Here is a 20,844-nt window from a genome sequence, read left to right on the forward strand (position 1 = left end):
TTCACTTTTATTTTGTCATCATAAAATACAAGCCGGCCTGCTGGGATCAGGAAACAAGGAGCACAGCCTCGGCTGCTGCGCTCCTTGTTTCCTGATCCCACCAGGCCGGCTTGTATTTTTTGATGACTAAAAGTGTAATTTTATACAGGTGAGTGCAGATGTGAATTTATTTCTACGGATTCATATACAGATGTCTCTATTTCACATGCATCTAGCACCCCTGTTCTCCAGACGCTGCTCTTTTTACTTTTTGCATGATATGACTGTTAGTAGTGCCGTCTTACCCTTTCTCTGCTGTCTCACTAAATGGTATAATTCCATCCACATTATCCAAATTGGTCTTTAATTAAATGGAATACCACTTTTGTGTCTCTTACCAAGTCTATGTAAGAACCTTGCTTCTGGTCCTAGGAAAATTGAACGATCCATCTCCTCTTCATGGAGAGCCATTGGTCTGGTACCATGTGATCAGTCAGTCTGCTGGGATCTCACATGCCTTTTCCACGTAGTTGGACCTATTTCCTGTGTCTTTGTGTGTTCTCTACAGCACAGTTCAGTACCAGTCCACAGTCCCTAACATCTGGTTTACCAGACGTTTTTAATTAGTTAGACACACCTCCCTTAATTGGAATTCCCCAATGAATGCAGGTTGAGCATGTACATATGGTTATGACTGACATCACTATAATACCCAGAATGCATTGAACATATCACCCATACTGCCTTTCCTGTTGGTGTAATGTCAACTACCCATACATTAGGGGGTGCTATTGCATAAGCAATTAGCATCATTACCATTAAGGGTTAACTGTCAATAACTGGTCTTAAACCAACATTCCACACTTGACGTATGGAGCCATAATTTAATAGGTGTGACACATAAGTAATCTCAGTCTTATCTAAACAGCCATAAATATCTAAGAAGTCGAAGTATTCTACTCCCAGACTGGCACTTTTAGCGGAGAACTTTAGAATTGGGGCCTACTTAGATTATACACAAAATGGCCGACATCATGCTATTAAACATAGTGATTCATTTTTGGGGCCAACAATTAGTATGACAATAGAAAGGGAGAGATTTGTAAATTACTTCTATTAAAAAAAAAATCTTAGTCCTTCAAATAATCAGCTGCTGAAGTTGAGTTGTTCTTTTCTGTCTGACAACAGTACTCTGCTGACACCTCTGCTCATCTCAAGAACTGTCTAGAGTAGGAGCAAATCACCATAGCAAACCTCTTCTGCTACGGATAGTTCCTGAGACAAGCATAGGTGTTAGAAGAGAGCACTGTTGTCAAAAGGAAAAGAACTCCTACTTATACTTTTCTATTATTGTGGTGCTTAAAAAAAATCGCTAACTTTTTAACCAAATTAGTACGTTTAAAATCCCTCTATTTTGACGAGGTATAACTTTCATTTTTCTACGGTATGAGGGCTCATAATCTTAATTTTTTTGTTCACGCCGTTCACCATACTGGATCATTAACATTATATTTTAATAACTCGGACACTTATGCATGTGGCGATACCAAATATGTTTATTTTTTTTACACTTTTTGGGGGTAAAATTGACATTTTACATTTTTATTGGGGGAGGGGATTTTTCAAATGTGTTTGTTTTTTTACTACGCTTTTTTTTTTTTTTTTTAACACTTTAATAGTCCCCCCATAGAGGACTATTTATAGCAGTCAATTGATTGCTAATACTGTTCAGTGCTATGCATAGGGCATAGCACTGATCAGTGTTATCAGCTATCTTCTGTTCTGCTCAATCTTGGACCAGAGCAGAAGCTGGTAAGGTGGCAGAGGCAGGTGAGGGGACCTCAGTCCGCCTTGTTAGCTGATCTGATCCCTGCAGCCTTGCTGCGGCTATCAGATAAGCACAAAATGGAGCCATGCTGCCACGATCTGTATTGATCACGGCATCTGAGGGGTTAATGGCAGGCAGCCTGTAAATTACATTCTGTAAATTTAACCCTTTAGGTGTTTCACAGGAATAGCAGCAAAGTGGAAGAGAACTCAATCTCAAGTTTTTGCAGGAACATGTTCTTGTAGCCCCATTTTTATTTTAGTTTTCATGTTTTACAAGGGGTTTAAGGAGGGCCCCCAAAATTTGTATCAAAATGTCTCATATGTGGATGTAAAGTGCTTTGCGTGTGCGCCACAAGGCTCAGAAGGGAAGAAGCAACTTTGGGATTTTCGACAGAATTTAGCTGAAATGTATTAAATGTGAGCTCTAACACCCAAATTTTTCACTTTCACAAGGGGTAATAGGAAAAAGTGTCGTCGCCCCCCCCCCCCACAAAAAAAAAGTGTAACCCCATCTCTTGAATATGTGTAAGTACCTCATATGTGGACATAAAGTGCTCTACCAGCACACTACAATGCTCAGAATAGATTGAGCAAAATTTGGCTTTTGGAGAGAGATTTTTGCTGAAATGGTTTTTAGGGGGGGCATGTTGCATTTGGGAAGCCCCCATGGTGGCAGAACAGAAAAAACCCCACATGGCACACAATTTGGGAAACTACACCCCAAGGGGGTACAGTGAGCCTTAACACCCCACAGGTGTTTGACAAATTTTCATCAAATATGGACGTGAAAATTTGGTGTGTTTTTTTTCCCACCAAAATCTGGTGTTACCCCAAATTTTTCATTTTCACAAGCGGTAATAGGATAAAATTTAAAAATTAAAAATGTGTATCATAATTTCTCCTGAGTACAGAAATACCCCATATGTGGCCCTAAACTGTTGCCTTGAAATCTAAAGGGCTCTAGAGTGCCTTGCACATTTGAGGCCTAAATTAGTGATTTGCTTAAGGGCGGCTGAAGCTATGTTCAGAAGGTGGAATGTCTGCACGGAAAATTTTTGTGCGGACATTCAGACAGCGGAACCCTGGCAGAACATGTGCTGGGAAGTGCACTCTCAGACTGCAAACTAAAACAAAGCAGAAGAGTGCTCCATAGCCTAAAACCACTGGCAGGTAATTCACACGATAGGTGAGGAACTCTTACCAAAGGTTGTGTGGACTCGCACAATGATCAGCGTGAGTGAAGTTGTAGGTCCTGGTCTCTGCTTTTCCCAACCAAATGATCAGTTTCATGCAGTGACTTCATGGAGTGGAATGGGATTCAGCTGCGCTGACCAGAACAGGCACATCAGGTAAGGTAAGAAAGTTATTGGATAAAATGCAACGGGTTTCATTGCGCTTGCGCGGTTTCATCAGGCATAGCAAGACAGGCTTTTCTTCTCAATCTGGCCCAGACAATCTCTTTGTGGACTCCGCAGAAAGAATAGACATGTCTATGCTTACTGCGGACTCTGCAGAAATTCTGTGTGGACAAAAAAACATCGGGGTGCTGGGCCGCAAAAGTTTGAGCCGCCATCTTAAAGTCCATTTCTGTGAGGACTGTGGGGTCAATATGGATTCCTGGGTGGCCAACAAACCCTGAAATCAGTGGCTCATAAATGTCCAGGCAGGGTCACCTATATGGGGAATTGTATAGGGGACATGGTCACTAGTATGGAGGACCTCGACTGGCAGCACCACCTTCTAGGGCAGTGGTTCTTAACCTGGGTTCTTAACCCAGGGTTTCGGTGAGTCAGTCTCGGGGGTTCGGCGGGGGAGGCCCGCCGGATGTTTTTGCCTCGGCACATCCCTGTGTTCCGAAAGATGCTTTCGGAACACAGGGACGCCTCTGTTAAGTCCCTGCGGCCCCGCGTTTACTTTAAAAACGTGGGGACTGCTGGGAGCTAGCGCACGCAGGGAAGTCACTGACGTCCCATGCGTGCGCCCATGGCAACGGAGCGTGGAGGAGCGGAGAAAAAGCAAGAAGTCTCTCAAAATTTTTAACCCCATTTCTTCTATTACCCCTTGTGAAAATGAGAAAATCCGGGGTACCACAAGCATTTCAGGGTAAAACACACATCCCCTTTCATCACCAATTTATGCCTCAAATGTACATAGTGCACTCCTGAGCCTTGTTGTGCGCCCCCAGAGCATTTTACACCCACATATGGGGTATTTCCGTACTCAGGTGAAACTGCGTTACAAATTTTGGGGGTCTTTTTCTCCTTTTACCTCTTGTGAAAATAAAAAGTATGGGGCAACACCAGCATGCTAGTGTAAATTTTTTTTTTTTTACACTAACATGCTGGTGTAGCCCCTGACTTTCATTTTCATAATGAGTAAAAGGAGAAAAATCTCCAGAGAACGGAAATCCCCCATATGTGGCCCTAAACTTTTGCCTTGAAAAACGATAGGGCTCTGAAGTGAGAGAGCGCATGTGCATTTGAGGAATTTAGGAATTTGCAATAGAGACAGACCCGGATACAAGCATGGGGCTTGTCTCCACTTAAACCCTAAGTAGTGGTCGCCAAACTGTAGCCCTCCAGATGTTGCAAAACTACAACTTTCAGCATGCACTTACTGTCTGGCCATGCTAGGAATTGTAGTTTTGCTACAGTTTGGAGGCCACCATATAGTGGTCTCCAAACTGTGCCATTTCAGTTGTTGCAAAACTACTGCTGGGAGTTGTAGTTTTGCAACTTTTAGAAGGCCACAGTGAAGATCCCTTACCAGCAATCTTCACTTCAGCTTCCTCCACCGCCGCACTTTCTGGCATGCCTCCTCCTGCCGCCGCAGATCAGATGCTGCCGGTTAGCCACCGGCCATGTTCGGTGAGCAGAGCGGGGGAAACTAACTTTAACCCCCCCCCCCCAACTGCCATTGGTCGGTCAGTCCTAATTGACCAATGGCAGGGGATAGGAGGGGGTGGCTCCCCTGCCACCTCACTCCTATCTATTTTTTTTTTTTTTAGAATGGTCAGAGCTGTCTGAGAGCTCTGATCACTCTCTTATTTTCTGGAATCGTCTCAAGACCGCTGATAGGTATCAGCAGTCATCCCTGTCCGATCACCGGCCGGCGAGCGGTGGCTATCAGAAATACGGAGGGCGTACAGATACGCCCTCCATCCTTAAGTACCAGGGCGCGAGGGCGTACCTGTACTCCCTCCTTCCCAATAGGTTAAATCAACTTATGCCAGAAAGTTAAACCGATTTGTAAATTAGAAATCGAAAAACATGTGCCAGCGGTAAAATGACTGTCTCCTTTATTGTGTCCAAGTTAAACATCGTCATTGGAAGGTCTCAAAAACAGAAGGGTAACACTCGGGAGACTCTCTGCATGACGCATTTCGGGTCATATGGCCTTTCTTCAGATGTGTAAATTCTATTAAAAAATCTTAATCCTTCAAGTACTTATTAGCAGCTGTATACTACAGAGGAAATTCTTTTAGGTTTTGGTTTCTTTTCTGTCCGTCCACAGTGCTGAAACCTCTGTCCATGTCAGGAATTGTCCAGGAGAAAATCCCCATAGCAAACCTATGCTGCTCTGGAAAGTTCCTGACACGGACAGAGATGTCAGCAGAGAGCACTATGGACAGACAGAAAAGAAATCCAAAAAGAAAAGCATTTCCTCAGTAGTATACAGCTGCTAAGAAGTAATTGAAGGATTGAGATTTTTTTTTAATGGAAGTAATTTACAAATCTGGCACCAGTTCAAAAAAAATTTTTTTTCGACTGAAGTACCCCTTTAGTATCTCCACAATCCCTGAGGGCACAAATGTCCCCTGGGGATGGTGAGGATAGTGATTTTAGCATATAACTCATGGTCAAGCGTTATATATGCTAAAATCTGCTGCTTGGTTCCCTTTTAAGGTGTGTTTGCCCACCGCGATAGATTCTCTATATCCTCCAGTTCTAATTCTAGAGCCTTCAGCTTAGCCGAATCAAATGAGTCCATTAGATGAACTAGCTCGTCCAATTTGGTTTCATTGTCAGACCCTCTCTGACCTAAGTCCAGGAGCTGTTGGATGAAAATTGCCCAAGCAATAACAAATTTCACTTATGAAAATTTTCTTAATGGAATTAAACAGGTCTTCTGAATTAGAGGTGAGTATACAAAAAGTGCTGCAACTTGTATTCTCAATTTTAGGGTAGGGTCACACCTGCCGTATCTTGCTGCTGCATATTTACCTACCTGTTGCATTAAATTCATACATATGTTTTCCGTTGCACTGCAAGGTAGGAGTGTGATAGTATTGCATGTATCGAAACTGTAACTTGCTGTTGAACAAATTTTTGGGACACTAAGATGCTGTGTCGTCCCCCCCCCCCCCCCCCCAGAATAAACACTACTCCCTTGCTAGGACCTCTTGTGTATTTTCTCTGTAAATAACTGATTTTACTAATTTGATTTCTCTTGTGCTTGTCATGCAGGTTCTAGTTCTCCTCTACCTTGCAGACTGGATGGTTCATTGGATGTGGAGCAGAGGGATGGATCCCGACAACTTTTCAATTCCCTATCTCACTGCCTTGGGGGATCTCCTGGGCACAGGGCTGCTTGCTCTTAGTTTTTATGTACTCTGGCTAATCGGAGACCGTGACACTGATGTGGGAGACTGAACGTCAGCCTGCTTGACGTACATGGTGTGGGGACCATTATATGGCCTGGATGATTCAACAGGAATCTAATTAGAAATAAGTGCAATTTTTATTTTTTTTTCATATATATTTAGTACACTGCAACTTATGTTAAAGATGTGCTAGAATATTTTGAGCTGCTATGTTTTACACAGCAAGGCCTGGTACCCCTGTATGTGCAGCTGGACCTGCTTCTGAGCCCCTTGCATGTATTACTGCTGCCCACTTTAGCAGCATTAATATGCATGTTTAAGGCACTAGAAGTCTTTAAATATATATATTTTTGTACCAAAGTTGGTTATAAATTCTTCACTTGACATATAATTACTTGGCTAGCTATGCCCTCCTTTGAGAAAATTCAAAATGTTTACACTTGTAAACAGGTTTTGTAAAAAAAAAAAGGTCACTGTAAATTCTATACAACACATCTTCAGCAGCTTGAAGTCCAGGGCAGATCCTTCCCAAAAAGATCAAGGCTGTGATATCCAGTGAACAATAGTAAATGCACTGGAGGGGAATTTTACTAAAGATTATTCAGTGTACACACATCTATGAAATTACCCTTACACTTGTATATATTGATAAAGTATGTACTGTATTAGACAACTTGGACCACAATATAAGAGCATGAGGTCTCTGGCTGTATAGTTGTAATGTGCTGCCACACTGCCTCTTATACACAGCTCTTCATTGGATAAGGCCAGGTACATAGTTTTCAGTATCTAACCATTGCAGTATTTTATAAGGTGTGCAATGCCACCCAAGCACAACCAGCAAATCTGTGAAAATGTGGGAATTTGAACATGGATCTTTCCATTTTGCAATATCTGGAATAAATCTGTGGCAGAATAAAATGTGCTATGGACTTAAGTGTAGACTTAAAGGGGAGCTCCGCGCCTAGACATCTTATCCCCTAAAATGTCCGGGGGAGTCCCGCCGCTGGGGACCCCCGTGAGCTCTCCTGCAGCCACCTAGACATCTGCAGCAAGGAGCCGAAGTTCGCTTCGTGCCTAATGACTCAAGATACAGGGGCCGGCGGTTTGTGGCATCATGAACCCGCCGACCCCTGTATCGTGAGTCATTAGGCACAGAGCAAACTTCGGCTCCTTGCTGCAGATGTCTAGGGGGCTGCAGGGGTCTGCAGCGGCGGGACCCCGCGATCAGACATCTTATTCCCCTATCCTTGGATAGGGGCTAGGATGTCTAGGGGCGGAGTATGCCATTAAGGGCACACTGCAGATTTTTCTTGTCCCACGGTTTTCCTCCATGGTATATGAATGCTGATTTAGTAAAACTCCAATCCCTTCATTTTTGCACTCAATTTTTTGTTGAAAATCCACCAGCTGTGATCATTGCCTGGAGCATGGTGATCTATACTAAATGTGTTTTTTATTAAATTTTTTCTCCCCCATATACCCCAAAATGTAAATGTGTGTATATAAAAAAAAACCTATGCACAATATATCAATTTATACTATGCAGTACCTCACATGTAGCTTTTGTAGAAACTGTAAGGCTTCCTTTACTTTTATTTTTTTGTAGTTTGTGTAAAAAAAAAAAACGCACATATCAAGCATTTAGGGGTATCTTTTTTTAAATTATTTGTAACATCATTTTTTTCAGAAATGTTAAGCTCCTACAGGGAAAACTATGGAACAAAAATACCATACCCAGAGTATTTCACAGTCCTATAAATGTCATATATATTGTTCTTTAGACTTTTATGTTCCATTTGGTCTTTGAGAAAAAATTATGCAGGAAAGATAAATTTGAAAACACAACATCTTTTTGGAAAACTTGTGTGTGCAACAAAAAGGCATGTGTGTTTCCAGCATGTTTAGGGTGTGACACTCTGAGCCAGTCACAGGAGCAAAATGCGCAAGAGATGTATCAGTCTGTCCTTTTTGGAACTACTTCTGTCTTTGGCTCATACTGCATCAGAAACTGCCCTGCCTGCAGGTGTTATGTTCAGTAGAGTGGTCCTCTAAGAACAGCGCACCTGTGGAACTGGCAAAACAAAAAAATGAAAACTACACCACGCTTGTCTGTAGGTTGGGTGTGGTTTTGCAGCTCAGTTCCATTGAAGTTAATGGAGCAAAGTTTATATACCGTACACAACCTGCGGACAGTTGTGGTGCTATATTTTTTACTGGATAATCCCTTCTAAGGCTGGATCTATGATCCTGTCTGGGTCTCACTATCTGGCAGGCAAGGACTAGTGGCCATATTATGGATGTAAACCAACCTAGTATCTTTTCACAATCATAATAGGACAACAAGGAAAAACAAAGCAAGAAAATGTCAGCATAAGATGTAATGTACATGTTTTATGATCACCAAAATGTCTGCTATTGACTAGTTTCCAAAACTTTTGACTGTGGACATTATCCATGGCTTTTATTTCTGCTAATTTTCTAGCAGCTTCCCTCTCTATGATGAGGAGATTTCAATACTCTAATATTGACACATACCATGGCCTTTCACGTGCTTCACTGATATGAATTAGTAGCATTTTGGTTTTTCACCGTAATTATTGCGTTGAGGCTGTCCCCTGTATTTGTTTCATACACGTTAACTGGACAACTGGATTGTTTGAAAAGAAGGTACCAATTTCTGTTATAAGTTATAAACCGTTTCTTGTAAAAGCAGTAAAAACTTTAGAGACAGTCCAAGGGGGTGATATTAAGACTCAAATTTCCAATCATGGGATAAATTGTATTTCAATACAGTCTTGCAATTTTACAGAACTTCTCCTATATGACTTCTGTTCTGTGAAGCTTGGTAACTTTTTTATTTGTTGCCAGGTATAGGTGTAGACAATCACAAGAGGTATTTTTTTTTTTTTTGTATTATGGGCACACAACCTATTGGACTAATAGAAGATGCATTTCTGGGAATACCCTTTTATGACACTTTTTTACAGTGGTCTGAGTGCTAGGGCACAGGTTTCATGGATAAGCTTGCGTGGAGAAGTGCTTTCTGGGGGGGGGGGGGGGGGAGGGAGGAGGGGTTTGTTGTTGTTTTTTTTTTCTTCATTAAAGACCAATTCTGGCCAAACAGATTCAGGGCACTGGAGATCTTGGCTGTTGAACCCTGGTCCTATCCAAACAGAATCTGACTCTTCAGAAAATATCATGTGGTTACATACAAACAGCAGCTGGAAGAGAGGACACATAAATGTTACAGGGGTTTGTACTGAGCATTAAATTGTTTTTTACCATAGCACCCTGGAAGTAATCCTAGATATTTAGGTGCTACAATGTTGTAACCAAAGCACCGTCTATTTAACACAATGGGGAAGATTTATCAAAACCTGTGCAGAGTAAAAGTTGCCCAGAGCAACCAGTCAGCTCGCTTCTTTCATTTTTAGGAAGGTCTGTGAAAAATGACAGCAAGCTGGTTGCTATGGGCAACTGGACAACCCTTTTTCCTCTGCACAGGTTTTGATAAATCTCTCCCAATGAACACAGAGCTTTCCTTTTTAACATTTTAGATACAAAACAGAGGGTTTCCTATGTGCAATTAGATTCTACTAAATCCAACTAGGGCTGGGTTCACACCACGTTTTTGAAATACAGTTCCCTTATCAGGTTTTTGATAAATGGATTCCTCAAAACCTGACTAAACTGTATCAAAACATATGTACAAAAGATGTCCGGTTGCATTTTCTCTTTAAGAAAGTGTACGTTTTTAACTTCACTCAATTATGAATAAAGTTTCACTTGTTTGATTGAAATTTCAAGAAAAAAACTGCAGTCAAAAACCGGATAAATAAAAATTTGTACAAGTTTTCAATGCGTCTTTTTTTATTTTTTTTTTTTTTTATTTTTTTTTTTTACCTAGAACGAAAACCGTGGTAGGCTACGGTTTTGCGTATGGGGAAAAAAAAACCTGTCAAAATCGTATAGGATGCAAAATGGACACAACCGGATGCATCTTTTGGCATACTGCTTTCAATACGGTTCCGTACAGTTTTCTAATTGAAAACTTATATGGGAACTGTATTGCAGAAACTTTGTGTAAGCCACAGTGGGTAGGGAACTCTGACTACATAGGATTGTATTTTTCAATATCCCGGGAAATATGGGGGGTTTTCACCTTTTGATGTAGTTCTTTAGAAAACTGCCTCTTGAATTATGGCACTCACTCTGTTTGCATAAAAATGTTTTTTTGTTTGCTATACTGAATGATTTTAAATTATTTGTTTATGAAAATAAAAATATTTAATAAAAAAAAATAAAGCTATTTAAAAACAGGTCTACTGTGTTAATGTTATAAGGTTATCTACTGAATTCATTAAAATCTTGTTAGTTATTGCAAAGCAAACACTTAGGGGTTAGTTTATTAAATCATGTGCAAAGGAAATGTTGCCCATAACAACCAATCAGATTGCTTCTTTCATTTTCTAGAGTACCTGGTAAAAATGAAAGCGCGCTGATTGGTTGCTATGGGCAATTTAGCAACTTTTCCTCGACAGGTTTTGATCTCCCCCTTTTAGGGCTCTTATAGACAGACTGCTGATTGCTATGACCTGCATAAAGGCTCCTATAAACTAGCCCCAATCAAAGTTATTGTCATTAAAGGGCCAAATGAATGATTGCTGGATCACTCATGCTGGCCACCCCTTTTTTTTTTTTTTTTTTTTTTTTTTTTTCCTTTCCTCCCCCTCTCTTCACGTCCCTCTTGTTTACACACTGAGATGTTCAGTAAATGAACAATGATTTGTAGGTTATGTTCCTATCTAGGAATGTCTGCACAGAAAATGTGTGGACATTCTAGAGACTGTCTGCCGGCGCTAGAACCGCAGGGGAATGTGCCGTCTCATAGACTGCTATGCATTCTGTCACGTTAAACGGAAATGTTGTCGTGTATACAGCGCAGCAGAATCCCATTTTAAGTCAACATGACTGCTGCTTCAGAAGCTCCGGCGTAATTCCAATGCAAAATTCCACACTGCAAGTCCGGACCATTCCCAACCATTAGTGAAAAAGCGAGCATTTTCTGTTGATTGCTGGGTTTCTTAGGCTGTGTTCAGACACTTCGGCTAAATAGTGGTACCGCAAATAATTACTGCATGCATTTTTTGCCGCAAATACCTATGTAAAATGTGAATTTTTACCACCGTCCTGGTTATTTGCATGCAGTTTTGAGTTGCCATATTGCTAATTAGCCGCAAAAAGTGAGCACCACGACCACACTTGGTGCAGTAATCTGTGTTCAGATAAGTTGCCTTTATAAAAGGCTGCGTTTACATGTTATGCTTAACCCCATAAGGACGCAGCCCTTTTTTTGCAACTCTGACGACTGTCACTTTAAGCAATTAATAACTCTTGGATGCTTTTACTTTTAATTCACATTTCATAGTTTTTTTTTTTTTCATAACATTCTACTTTATGGTAGTGGTAAATTTTCCAAATTTTGATGAGAAAATTTAAAATTTTGCGTTTTTTTTCTTTTTGAAACTCTGCTTAAAAGGAAGATGGACATCCTAAATAAATGAGATATTGATTCACATATACAATATGTCTACTTTATGTTGGTATCATAAAGTTCACATGATTTTACTTTTGGAAGACATCAGAGGGCTTCAAAGTTAAATTTTTCGCAAAATTTTCTAAATCGGAATTTTTCAGGGACCAGTTCAGTTAGAGGGGCCTTCTTATTAGAAATACCCCATCAATGACTCCAATATAAAAACTGCAGCCCTCAAAGTATTCAAAATGACATTCAAAAAGTTTAACCCTTTAGGTGTTTCACAGGAATAGCAGCAAATTGAAGGAGAAAATTCAAAATCTTCATTTTTTACACTGGCATGTTCTTGTAGACCCAGTTTTTGAATTTTTACAAGGGGTAAAAGGAATTTGTAAAATTTGTAACCCAATTTCTCTTGAGTAAGGAAATATTGAGTGAGTTTTTCTGAAATTTTTTTTGGGGGGTATGTCACATTTAGGAAGCTCCGATAGTGCCAGAACAGCAAAAAACCTGGCATACTATTTTGGAAACTACACCCCTCAAGGAACGCAAGAAGGGGGGGGGGTACAGTGAGCCTTTAACACCCCACAGGTGTTTGAAGACTTTTCATTAAAATTGGATGCGTAAATTTACATTTTTTTTTTCACTGAAATGCTAGTTTTCACCCAAATTTTACATTTTTACAAGTGGTAATAGGAGAAAATTCCCCCCCCACACAAAATTTGTAACCCTATGTGTGGATGTCAAGTGCTCTGCTGCTGTACTACAATGCTCAGAAGAGGAGTCACATTTTGGCTTTTGGAAAGCAAATTTTGCTGAAATGGTTTTTGGGGGGGGCATGTCGCATTTAGGAAGCCCCTATGCTGCCAGAACAGCAGCAAAAAAAAAAAAAAAAAAAAAAAAAGGGCATTTGCACAGGATGCCTGCTGAATGATTTCAGCAGGTATCCCAGTCCCCACATGGCGGGGACTGGAATTCCCACGGGCATACAGGTACCTCCTGGGTCCTTAACTACCAGGAAGCCAGGGCCTACCCATATGCCCTGGGTCTTTTTAAGGGCTTAAATTTATTTATTTTTTTCATCCTGGGATCAGGGTGTAGGGAATTGAGTTAGGGGGTCACTGACTGACTACCTACAAATTCAGAAACTCAAACGGAGTCCCTTTTAGGAAAACCACCTGTAGGGGGAGACGAGGAAAACTGCAGATAAGAGTTTCCCCAAGAAAAGGAAGAATGTTTCCTGGTGTCAGACCCCATAGAGAACAATGTCATTAATCTGAATGAATTTGTGCTGAAGTGGACTGTATAACCACTCTATCCAGAGGCTTAAATGTTCGACCTTGTGAGAACTTTAGCGGAGAGCAAAACCCTTAGATTTATAAATCTGCAAGTTTTTCAGTTATAAAAATTATTCTCCAAGATTGATACTACTAGGAAAGGAGAATCTCCATGTGATTGGTCTATTGGGCTTTAGCTTAAGAACAGAAGGAAATGTATGTGCTAGGATGTTGGCTGATCTAGCAGATGAGGATATAGCTTGTGTCCCTACAATAATTTTCCCCCTTTTGTAGGTTGTACTAGGTCTACTTTCAACCCTCCAAGAAGCGCTATCAGTCTTTAAAAAAAAAATAAAATAAAATAAGCAATATGTAATGGCATTAAAGCACTGATATATCTATAACGGTCGGAGTAGTGGATCCGCTTTACCACTGAAGAAAGCCGCACCAGGGAGCTGAGTCTAAGGAGCCGTTGGTTTTCACCAGAGCCTGCCGCAAAGTGGGGTGGACTTGCTCTGGCAGGCGAACTCCCAGGCCGCTACTCCTGGTACAACTAACCTACACTGGCGGCCAAGGTGAGGTGTGATACAATAAATAGGGAAATTCAGAGCCCGGGACTCGCAGAAAGGTCAGGGCTTGTGGCAAGGTACATGGTCAGGAAACGTAGAAAAACGGTACTGGTACACGGTATAGACAGGACACTGCAAGGTATGCTTTCTCAATGGCTACAAGGCACAAAGATCCAGCAGGGGTCAAGAGGAAGTGCAGACACTTTATAGGGTCAGTGCCCGGCAAGGACCAATTACCGGTGCGCTGGCCCTTTAAATTTCAGAGAGCCGGCTCGCGTGCCCTAGGAAACAGGTGACCCCAGCAGTCAGAGGAATCGGAGGAGCAGACATGCTGGCCGTGGCGCTGCCTATCCCTGAAGCTGTGCAGGGAGATGGGCTATGAGTATGTCCGCGGCCAGCATGACCAGCCACGTCACGACTCATGACAGTACCCCCCCCCCCATTAGGTCTACCCCTCTTTTTAGGCCGTAAGAACCTTTCCACGAGATCCCGGACTAGAATGTTCTCTTCTGGTTCCCAGGACCTTTCCTCAGGACTGAACCCTTTCCAGTCCACCAGGAAGAATCGTTTCCCCCTGACAGTTTTGGTGGCCAGAATCTCTTTTTTACCTAAGAAAATGTCAGGAGCATCAGACAGGAGTGGGAGAGACATTCCCCCAGTTGAGGACTAGTGACTTAAGGAGAGTACATGGAATGAGTTCAGGAGATGAAGAGATGGTGGCAGGTGGAGCTTGTATGACACCGGGTTAATATGGTGCAAAATCTTAAAAGGACCCAGGATTTGAGGGCCCAGTTTGTAACTGGGGATCCTCAGATGTACATATTTGGCAGACAACCAGATCTGTCCCTAGGAGAGATGACCGGGGGTGGCCTTCTCTTCTTGTCAGCCTGAGACTTCATGCGGGAGGAGGCAACAACTAGCGTGTGGGGTTTCCTGCCAAATAGCCATAAAATCTCGACCCGATCATCAACAGCAGGTACCCCAGAAACAGCGGAAGAGGTGGGAGAGGGTGGCAACCGTAGACAATGAAGTTCTTGGAGCCTCAGAGTCCCGGTGGTTATAGTAAAACTCCGCCCAAGGTAACATATTGGCCCAGTCGTCCTGTCGTTGAGAAACAAAATGGCGGAAATAATCCCCATAAATTTGGTTCACCCTCTCTACCTGGCCGTTAGTCTGCGGGTGATATGCCGAAGAGAAGTCCAACTTGACCTTGAGGCGAGAGTAGAGAGCCTGCCAAAATTTGGAGATGAACTGGACCCCTCATTCAGAGACAATGTGTAACAGCAAGCCATGAAGGCGAAAAATATGCCGGAAGAATTGATCCGCCAGCTGTGGGGCAGTGGGAAGTCCAGGCAGAGGTACAAAATGGGCCATTTTGGAGAAACGATCCGTGACTACTCAAATGACCGTGTTGTTGGAAGAGGACGGCAGATCTGTGATGAAGGCCATAGCATGGACACTCCGGAATGGGCAAAGGTTGTAAAAGACCTGCAGGCTTAAGACGAGGAATCTTGTCACGGGCACAGGTAGTGCAGGAACGAACAAAATCGGTAACATCATGTTCCCGGTTCGGCCAACAGTAATGACTGGAGATAAGCAGAAAGGACTTCCGTACTCCAGGATGCCTGGCCAGCAGAGAAGAGTGTCCCCAGTTCAACATCATAAGTCTTAGGCGGAAAGGCACAAAAGACTTCCCCGAGGGTACTTGCTGAAGGTCAACTGGTGCAAACTCAATCGGTCAGGTGCGACAATATGCCGTAGGGTAGAGTCCAGGCCCACCACATCCGAAGACCTAGAAAGAGCATCAGCTTTTACATTCTTGGCCGCTGGCTGAAAAATGAATAAAGCAATTAAACCTGGAAAAGAAAAGAGACCATCTGGCCTTTCGGGGATTCCATCACTGAGCGGACTGTAAATACAGGAGATTTTTATGATCCAAGTAAATATTGATGGGATGAGATCTTTCCAGAACGTGTCGCCATTCTTCCAGGGTGAGATTAATGGCCAAGAGTTCCCGATCTCCAATGGTAATTCCTCTCAGCTGGCGAAAACGTCTTGGAAAAGAGCTCGCAAGTCCCCGTTTTACCCCTGGAATGCTTCTGGGTCAGAACCCCACCAGCACCTACAGAGGAGGCATCCACTTTGAGAAAGAACAGTTTTTCTGGGTCGGGTCTCATCAGAATAGGTGTAAAAGCAAAAGCTGACTTCAATCGGGGAGAAAGTTTCTTCACCCTGAGCAGACCAGGATTTGGGGTTACTATTGTTCTTGGCGAGTGGCACAATCTGTGCTAACAACATAGAGGAGTGCTGTATGAATTGTTGATAATAATTGGCAAATCCAATAAAGCGATGTATTGCCCGCAAGCCAGAAGGTCATGGCCAGTTAAGAACAGAAGACAGTTTGTCAGGGTCCATCTGGAGGCCTTGGTTAGAAACAACAATATAACCAAGGAACGGTAGACTTGTCTTCTCAAAGAGACATTTCTCGAGTTTGGCCTAGAGACTATTACGCCGAAGACATCACAGGACTTGGCGCACATGAGTGCAATGAACCTTTAAGTTAGGCGAGAAGATCAGGATGTTATCCAAATATACCACGATACAAGTATAGAGGGGGGTCCCAGAAGATGTAATTGATGAATTCCTGGAAGACGGCTGGGGCGTTACAGAGACCAAATGGCATGACTAAGTACTTGAAATGCCCGTCATGGGGATTAAAGGCCGTTCTCCATTTGCCTCCTTCCCGTATTCTGATCAAATGATATGCTCCTCTTAGATGCAGTTTGGAGAAGAACTTTGCACCACGCAGGCTTTAGGTTTAGGAGACGACAAAGGGTAGATTCTTCCTTTTGAAGGTGTAAAACCAAGCTGAAGGTCAATTGGACAGTCATAGGGGCGATGTGGAGGAAGACTCTCAGCCTGTTATTCGCAGAATACATTTGCAAAGTCCTGATATGGAAAAGGCAGACTGGCACAGAAGGAGGAGGCATAGAACACTTCAGTTGTGGAGTCGCGAGACAGAGTGTCAGTCTTGCCCCCAGTGAGAGACTTCGCTGGAATGCCAGTCAAGAACCTGGAGTGATGATGTAGCCTGGGAAGATCGAGAAGGAACGAGGAAGAACAGGGGGGAAGCACATAGAACTTGATCCTCTCCTTGTGCAAGACTCCCACTTGCAACATTAATGGTTCAGTGAGAAATCGCACCGCGTTGTTCAGGCATTCCACATTGGCAGAACAAATGTATAATGGCTTAGAGAGGCGTGTTACCAGAAGATGGTATTTATGGACCAGGGAGGCATTAATGAAGTTCCCAGCAGAACCCGAATCCAAAAAGGCTGAAGCGTGGAACGAGAATCCGGAAGAGGTGGAAAGTTGAACCGACATGGTCAACCAGGGAGAGGGAGTATTCACACCTAGAGACGCCTCTCCCACGTGCCCTAGGTGCGTGCGTTTCCCGGACAGGGCTATTACTGCGGAAATGATCCAGACTGGCACAATTTTTCTTTGTGTTGACGAGTCCTTTCCTAAATGTTCTCTCTGCAGAACTTGACACCCAGATGGCCCCTCACTATGTCAGTGGATTCTGATCCTCTATATGAAAATAATAATTATTATAATACAGCCAAACACCCTATCTTTTGATATAGTACTATAATACTGGCACACACCCTCTAAATATAATTCTGACGCACTGTACCTTCTGAATATAATACCGCCACACACCGTACCCTCTGAATATAATACAACTACACACTGTATCCTCTGAGTATAAAACCGCCACACACCATACCCTCTGAATATAATGCTACCACAGACTGTACTCTCTGAATATAATACTACTACACACTGTACCCTCTGAATATAAAACCGCCACACACACCGTACCTTTGAATATAATACTGCCACACACTGTACTCTCTTAACCCCTTAAGGACATAGGGCGTATCCATACGCCCCCGTTTCCAAGTCCTTAAGGACCGAGGGCGTATGGATACGCCCTGAGCATTTCCGGCCCCCACCGCTAGCCGGAGGGGAGCCGGAGCCGGATGCCTGCTGAAATCGTTCAGCAGGCATCCCGGCATATCACCCAGGGGGGTCATTATGTCCCCCCATGTCGGCGATTGCCGCAGATCGCTGGACAATTCAGTCCAGCGATCTGCGGCAGATTCCGGGTCAATCGGGTCTCCAGTGACCCGATGACCCGGAATTACTGGCTGATCGGGGCCGTCAGAGACGGCCCCGAACAGCCATTGCCAGCAGGGGTGAGGTGGCACTGGTGCCACCACACGATCGCCCTGATTCGTCAGCCGGATTACCGGCCAACCAATCAGGGCGCCTGCTGCGGGTGTCACTCCCGCAACCCGCTCCGCCCCTCTTTCGGAGGACGTGAGCGGGTGCGGGAAGACGACCCCCGGTGCTGGGGACCCCGATCCCCGGCGTCCCTGTTGGGATCGGGGCCCCAGGAGCAGCGGCGGCGGCGGAGACGACGAGGGACTGACCTGTGCTGCTGGATCGTTGGAGGTGAGTGACAGCCTCCTGCTGTTGCTTAGCAACAGCTCCCAGCATGCAACAAGGGCATGCTGGGAGCTGTAGTTATGCAACAGCAGGAGGCAGACCACCACAACTCCCAGCATGCCTTTATGGGCATGCTGGGACTTGTAGTTTTGCAACAGCTGAAGGCACATTCTTTCTATGTAAAAGTGTACCTTCAGCTGTTGTGTAACTACAACTCCCAGCTTGCACAATCAGCTAAAGTGCATGCTGGGAGTTGTAGTGGTGCATCTGGTGGTTGCATAACTACAACTCCCAGCATGCCCGTTGGCTGTCGGTGACTGCTGAGAGTTGTAGTTTTGCAACAGCTGAAGGCACACTGAGTTAAGTAGTAAACCAGTGTGTCACCAGCTGTTGCATAACTACAATCCCCAGCATCCCCAGCCAATGTAGTATGCCTCCGGCTGTTGCATAACTACAAGACCCAGAATGCCCTTCCGCTGTCCGTACATGCTGGGGGTTGTAGCTTTTGCAACAGCTGAAGGCACACTGGTTGCAAAACACTGAGTTTGTTACCAAACTCGGTGTTTCACAACCTGTGTGTCTCCAGCTGTTGCAAAACTACAACTCCCAGCATGCACTGATAGACCGTACATGCTGGGAGTTGTAGTTTTGCAACAGCTGGATGTTTCCCCCCCCCCCCCCCAATGTGAATGTACAGGGTACACTCACATGGGCGGAGGATTACAGTAAGTATCCGGCTGCAAGTTTCAGCTGCGGCAAATTTTCTGTCGCAGCTCAAACTGCCAGCGAGAAACTACTGTGAACCCCCGCTCGTGTGACTGTACCCTAAAAACACTACACTACACTAACACAAAATAAAATAAAAAGTAAAAAACACTACATATACACATACCCCTACACAGCCCCCCTCCCCTCCCCAATAAAAATGAAAAACGTCTGGTACGCCACTGTTTCCAGAACGGAGCCTCCAGCTGTTGCAAAACAACTACTCCCAGTATTGCCAGATAGCCACTGACTGTCCAGGCATGCTGGGAGTTTTACAACAGCTGGAGGCCCCCTGTTTGGGAATCACTGGCGTAGAATACCCCTATGTCCACCCCTATGCAATCCCTAATTTAGGCCTCAAATGCGCATGGCACTCTCACTTTGCAGCCCTGTCGTATTTCAAGGCAACAGTTTAGGGCCACATATGGGGTATCGCCGTACTCGGGAGAAATTGGGCTTCAAATTTTGTGGGGTATTTTTTGCTATTACCCTTTTTAAAAATGTAAAATTTTTGGGAAAACAAGCATTTTAGGTAAAAAAAAAAATTTTTTTTTTACATATACAAAAGTCATAAAACACCTGTGGGGTATAAAGGTTCACTTAACCCCTTGTTACGTTCCCCGAGGGGTCTAGTTTCCAAAATGGTATGCCATGTGTTTTTTTTTTTTTTGCTGTCCTGGCACCATAGGGGCTTCCTAAATGCGGCATGCCCCCAGAGCAAAATTTGCTTTCAAAAAGCCAAACGTGACTCCTTCTCTTCTGAGACCTGTAGTGCGCCAGCAGAGCACTTTTCACCCCCATATGGGGTGTTTTCTGAATCGGGAGAAATTGGGTTTCAAATTTTGGGGGGTGTTTTCTGCTATTACCCTTTTTAAAAATGTAAAAATTTTGGGAAACCAAGCATTTTAGGTAAAAAAAAATAAAGAATGTTCACATATGCAAAAGTCGTGAAACACCTGTAGGGTATTAAGGTTCACATTACCCCTTGTTACGTTCCCCGAGGGGTCTAGTTTCCAAAATGGTATGCCATGTGTTTTTTTTTTTGCTGTTCTGGCACCATAGGGGCTTCCTAAATGCGGCATGCCCCCAGAGCAAAATTTGCTTTCAAAAAGCCAAATGTGACTCCTTCTCTTCTGAGACCTGTAGTGCGCCAGCAGAGCACTTTTCACCCCCATATGGGGTGTTTTCTGAATCTGGAGAAATTGGGTTTCAAATTTTGGGGGGTATTTTCTGCTATTACACTTTTTAAAAATGTAAAATTTTTGGGAAACCAAGCATTTTAGGTAAAAAATATATAATTTTTTTTACATATGCTAAAGTCGTGAAACACCTGTGGGGTATTAAGGTTCACTTTACCCCTTGTTACATTCCCTGAGGAGTCTAGTTTCCAAAATGGTATGCCATGTGTGTTTTTTTGCTGTTCTGGCACCATAGGGGCTTCCTAAAGGTGACATGCCCCCCAAAAACCATTTGACGCTCCTTCCCTTCTGAGCCCTCTACTGCGCCCGCTGAACAATTAACATAGACATATGAGGTATGTGCTTACTCGAGAGAAATTGGGTTTCAAATACAAGTAAAAATTTTCTCCTTTTTACCCCTTTCAAAAATTCAAAAATTGGGTCTACAAGAAAATGCGAGTGTAAAAAATGAAGATTTTGAATTTTCTCCTTCACTTTGCTGCTATTCCTGTGAAACACCTAAAGGGTTAATACACTTACTGAATGTCATTTTGAATACTTTGGGGGGTGTAGTTTTTATAATGGGGTC

General features: G+C 43.3%; 1 protein-coding gene and 1 long non-coding RNA gene across 4 annotated transcripts in view; one reads left to right on the plus strand and one right to left on the minus strand.

The window, feature by feature from the left end:
* Window positions 1-7,459, plus strand: part of SLC41A1 (solute carrier family 41 member 1) — a 62,497-nt gene extending 55,038 nt beyond the window's left edge. For all 3 annotated transcript variants that reach the window (XM_056558026.1, XM_056558028.1, XM_056558027.1), the window contains one exon: window positions 6,276-7,459. In XM_056558026.1, coding sequence (XP_056414001.1) covers window positions 6,276-6,461 — 186 coding nt within the window. In that variant the 3' untranslated portion in view covers window positions 6,462-7,459. The remainder of the gene's footprint in view (window positions 1-6,275) is intronic.
* Window positions 7,460-9,489: 2,030 nt separating this feature from the next.
* The window catches only part of LOC130356457 (uncharacterized), a 41,497-nt gene continuing 30,142 nt past the window's right edge, over window positions 9,490-20,844 (minus strand). The window contains exon 4 of the long non-coding RNA XR_008888889.1: window positions 9,490-9,636. This is a non-coding gene — a long non-coding RNA (uncharacterized LOC130356457). The remainder of the gene's footprint in view (window positions 9,637-20,844) is intronic.

This window comes from Hyla sarda, chromosome 2 (genome assembly GCF_029499605.1).
Source record: "Hyla sarda isolate aHylSar1 chromosome 2, aHylSar1.hap1, whole genome shotgun sequence".
Classification (NCBI taxonomy): domain Eukaryota; kingdom Metazoa; phylum Chordata; class Amphibia; order Anura; family Hylidae; genus Hyla; species Hyla sarda.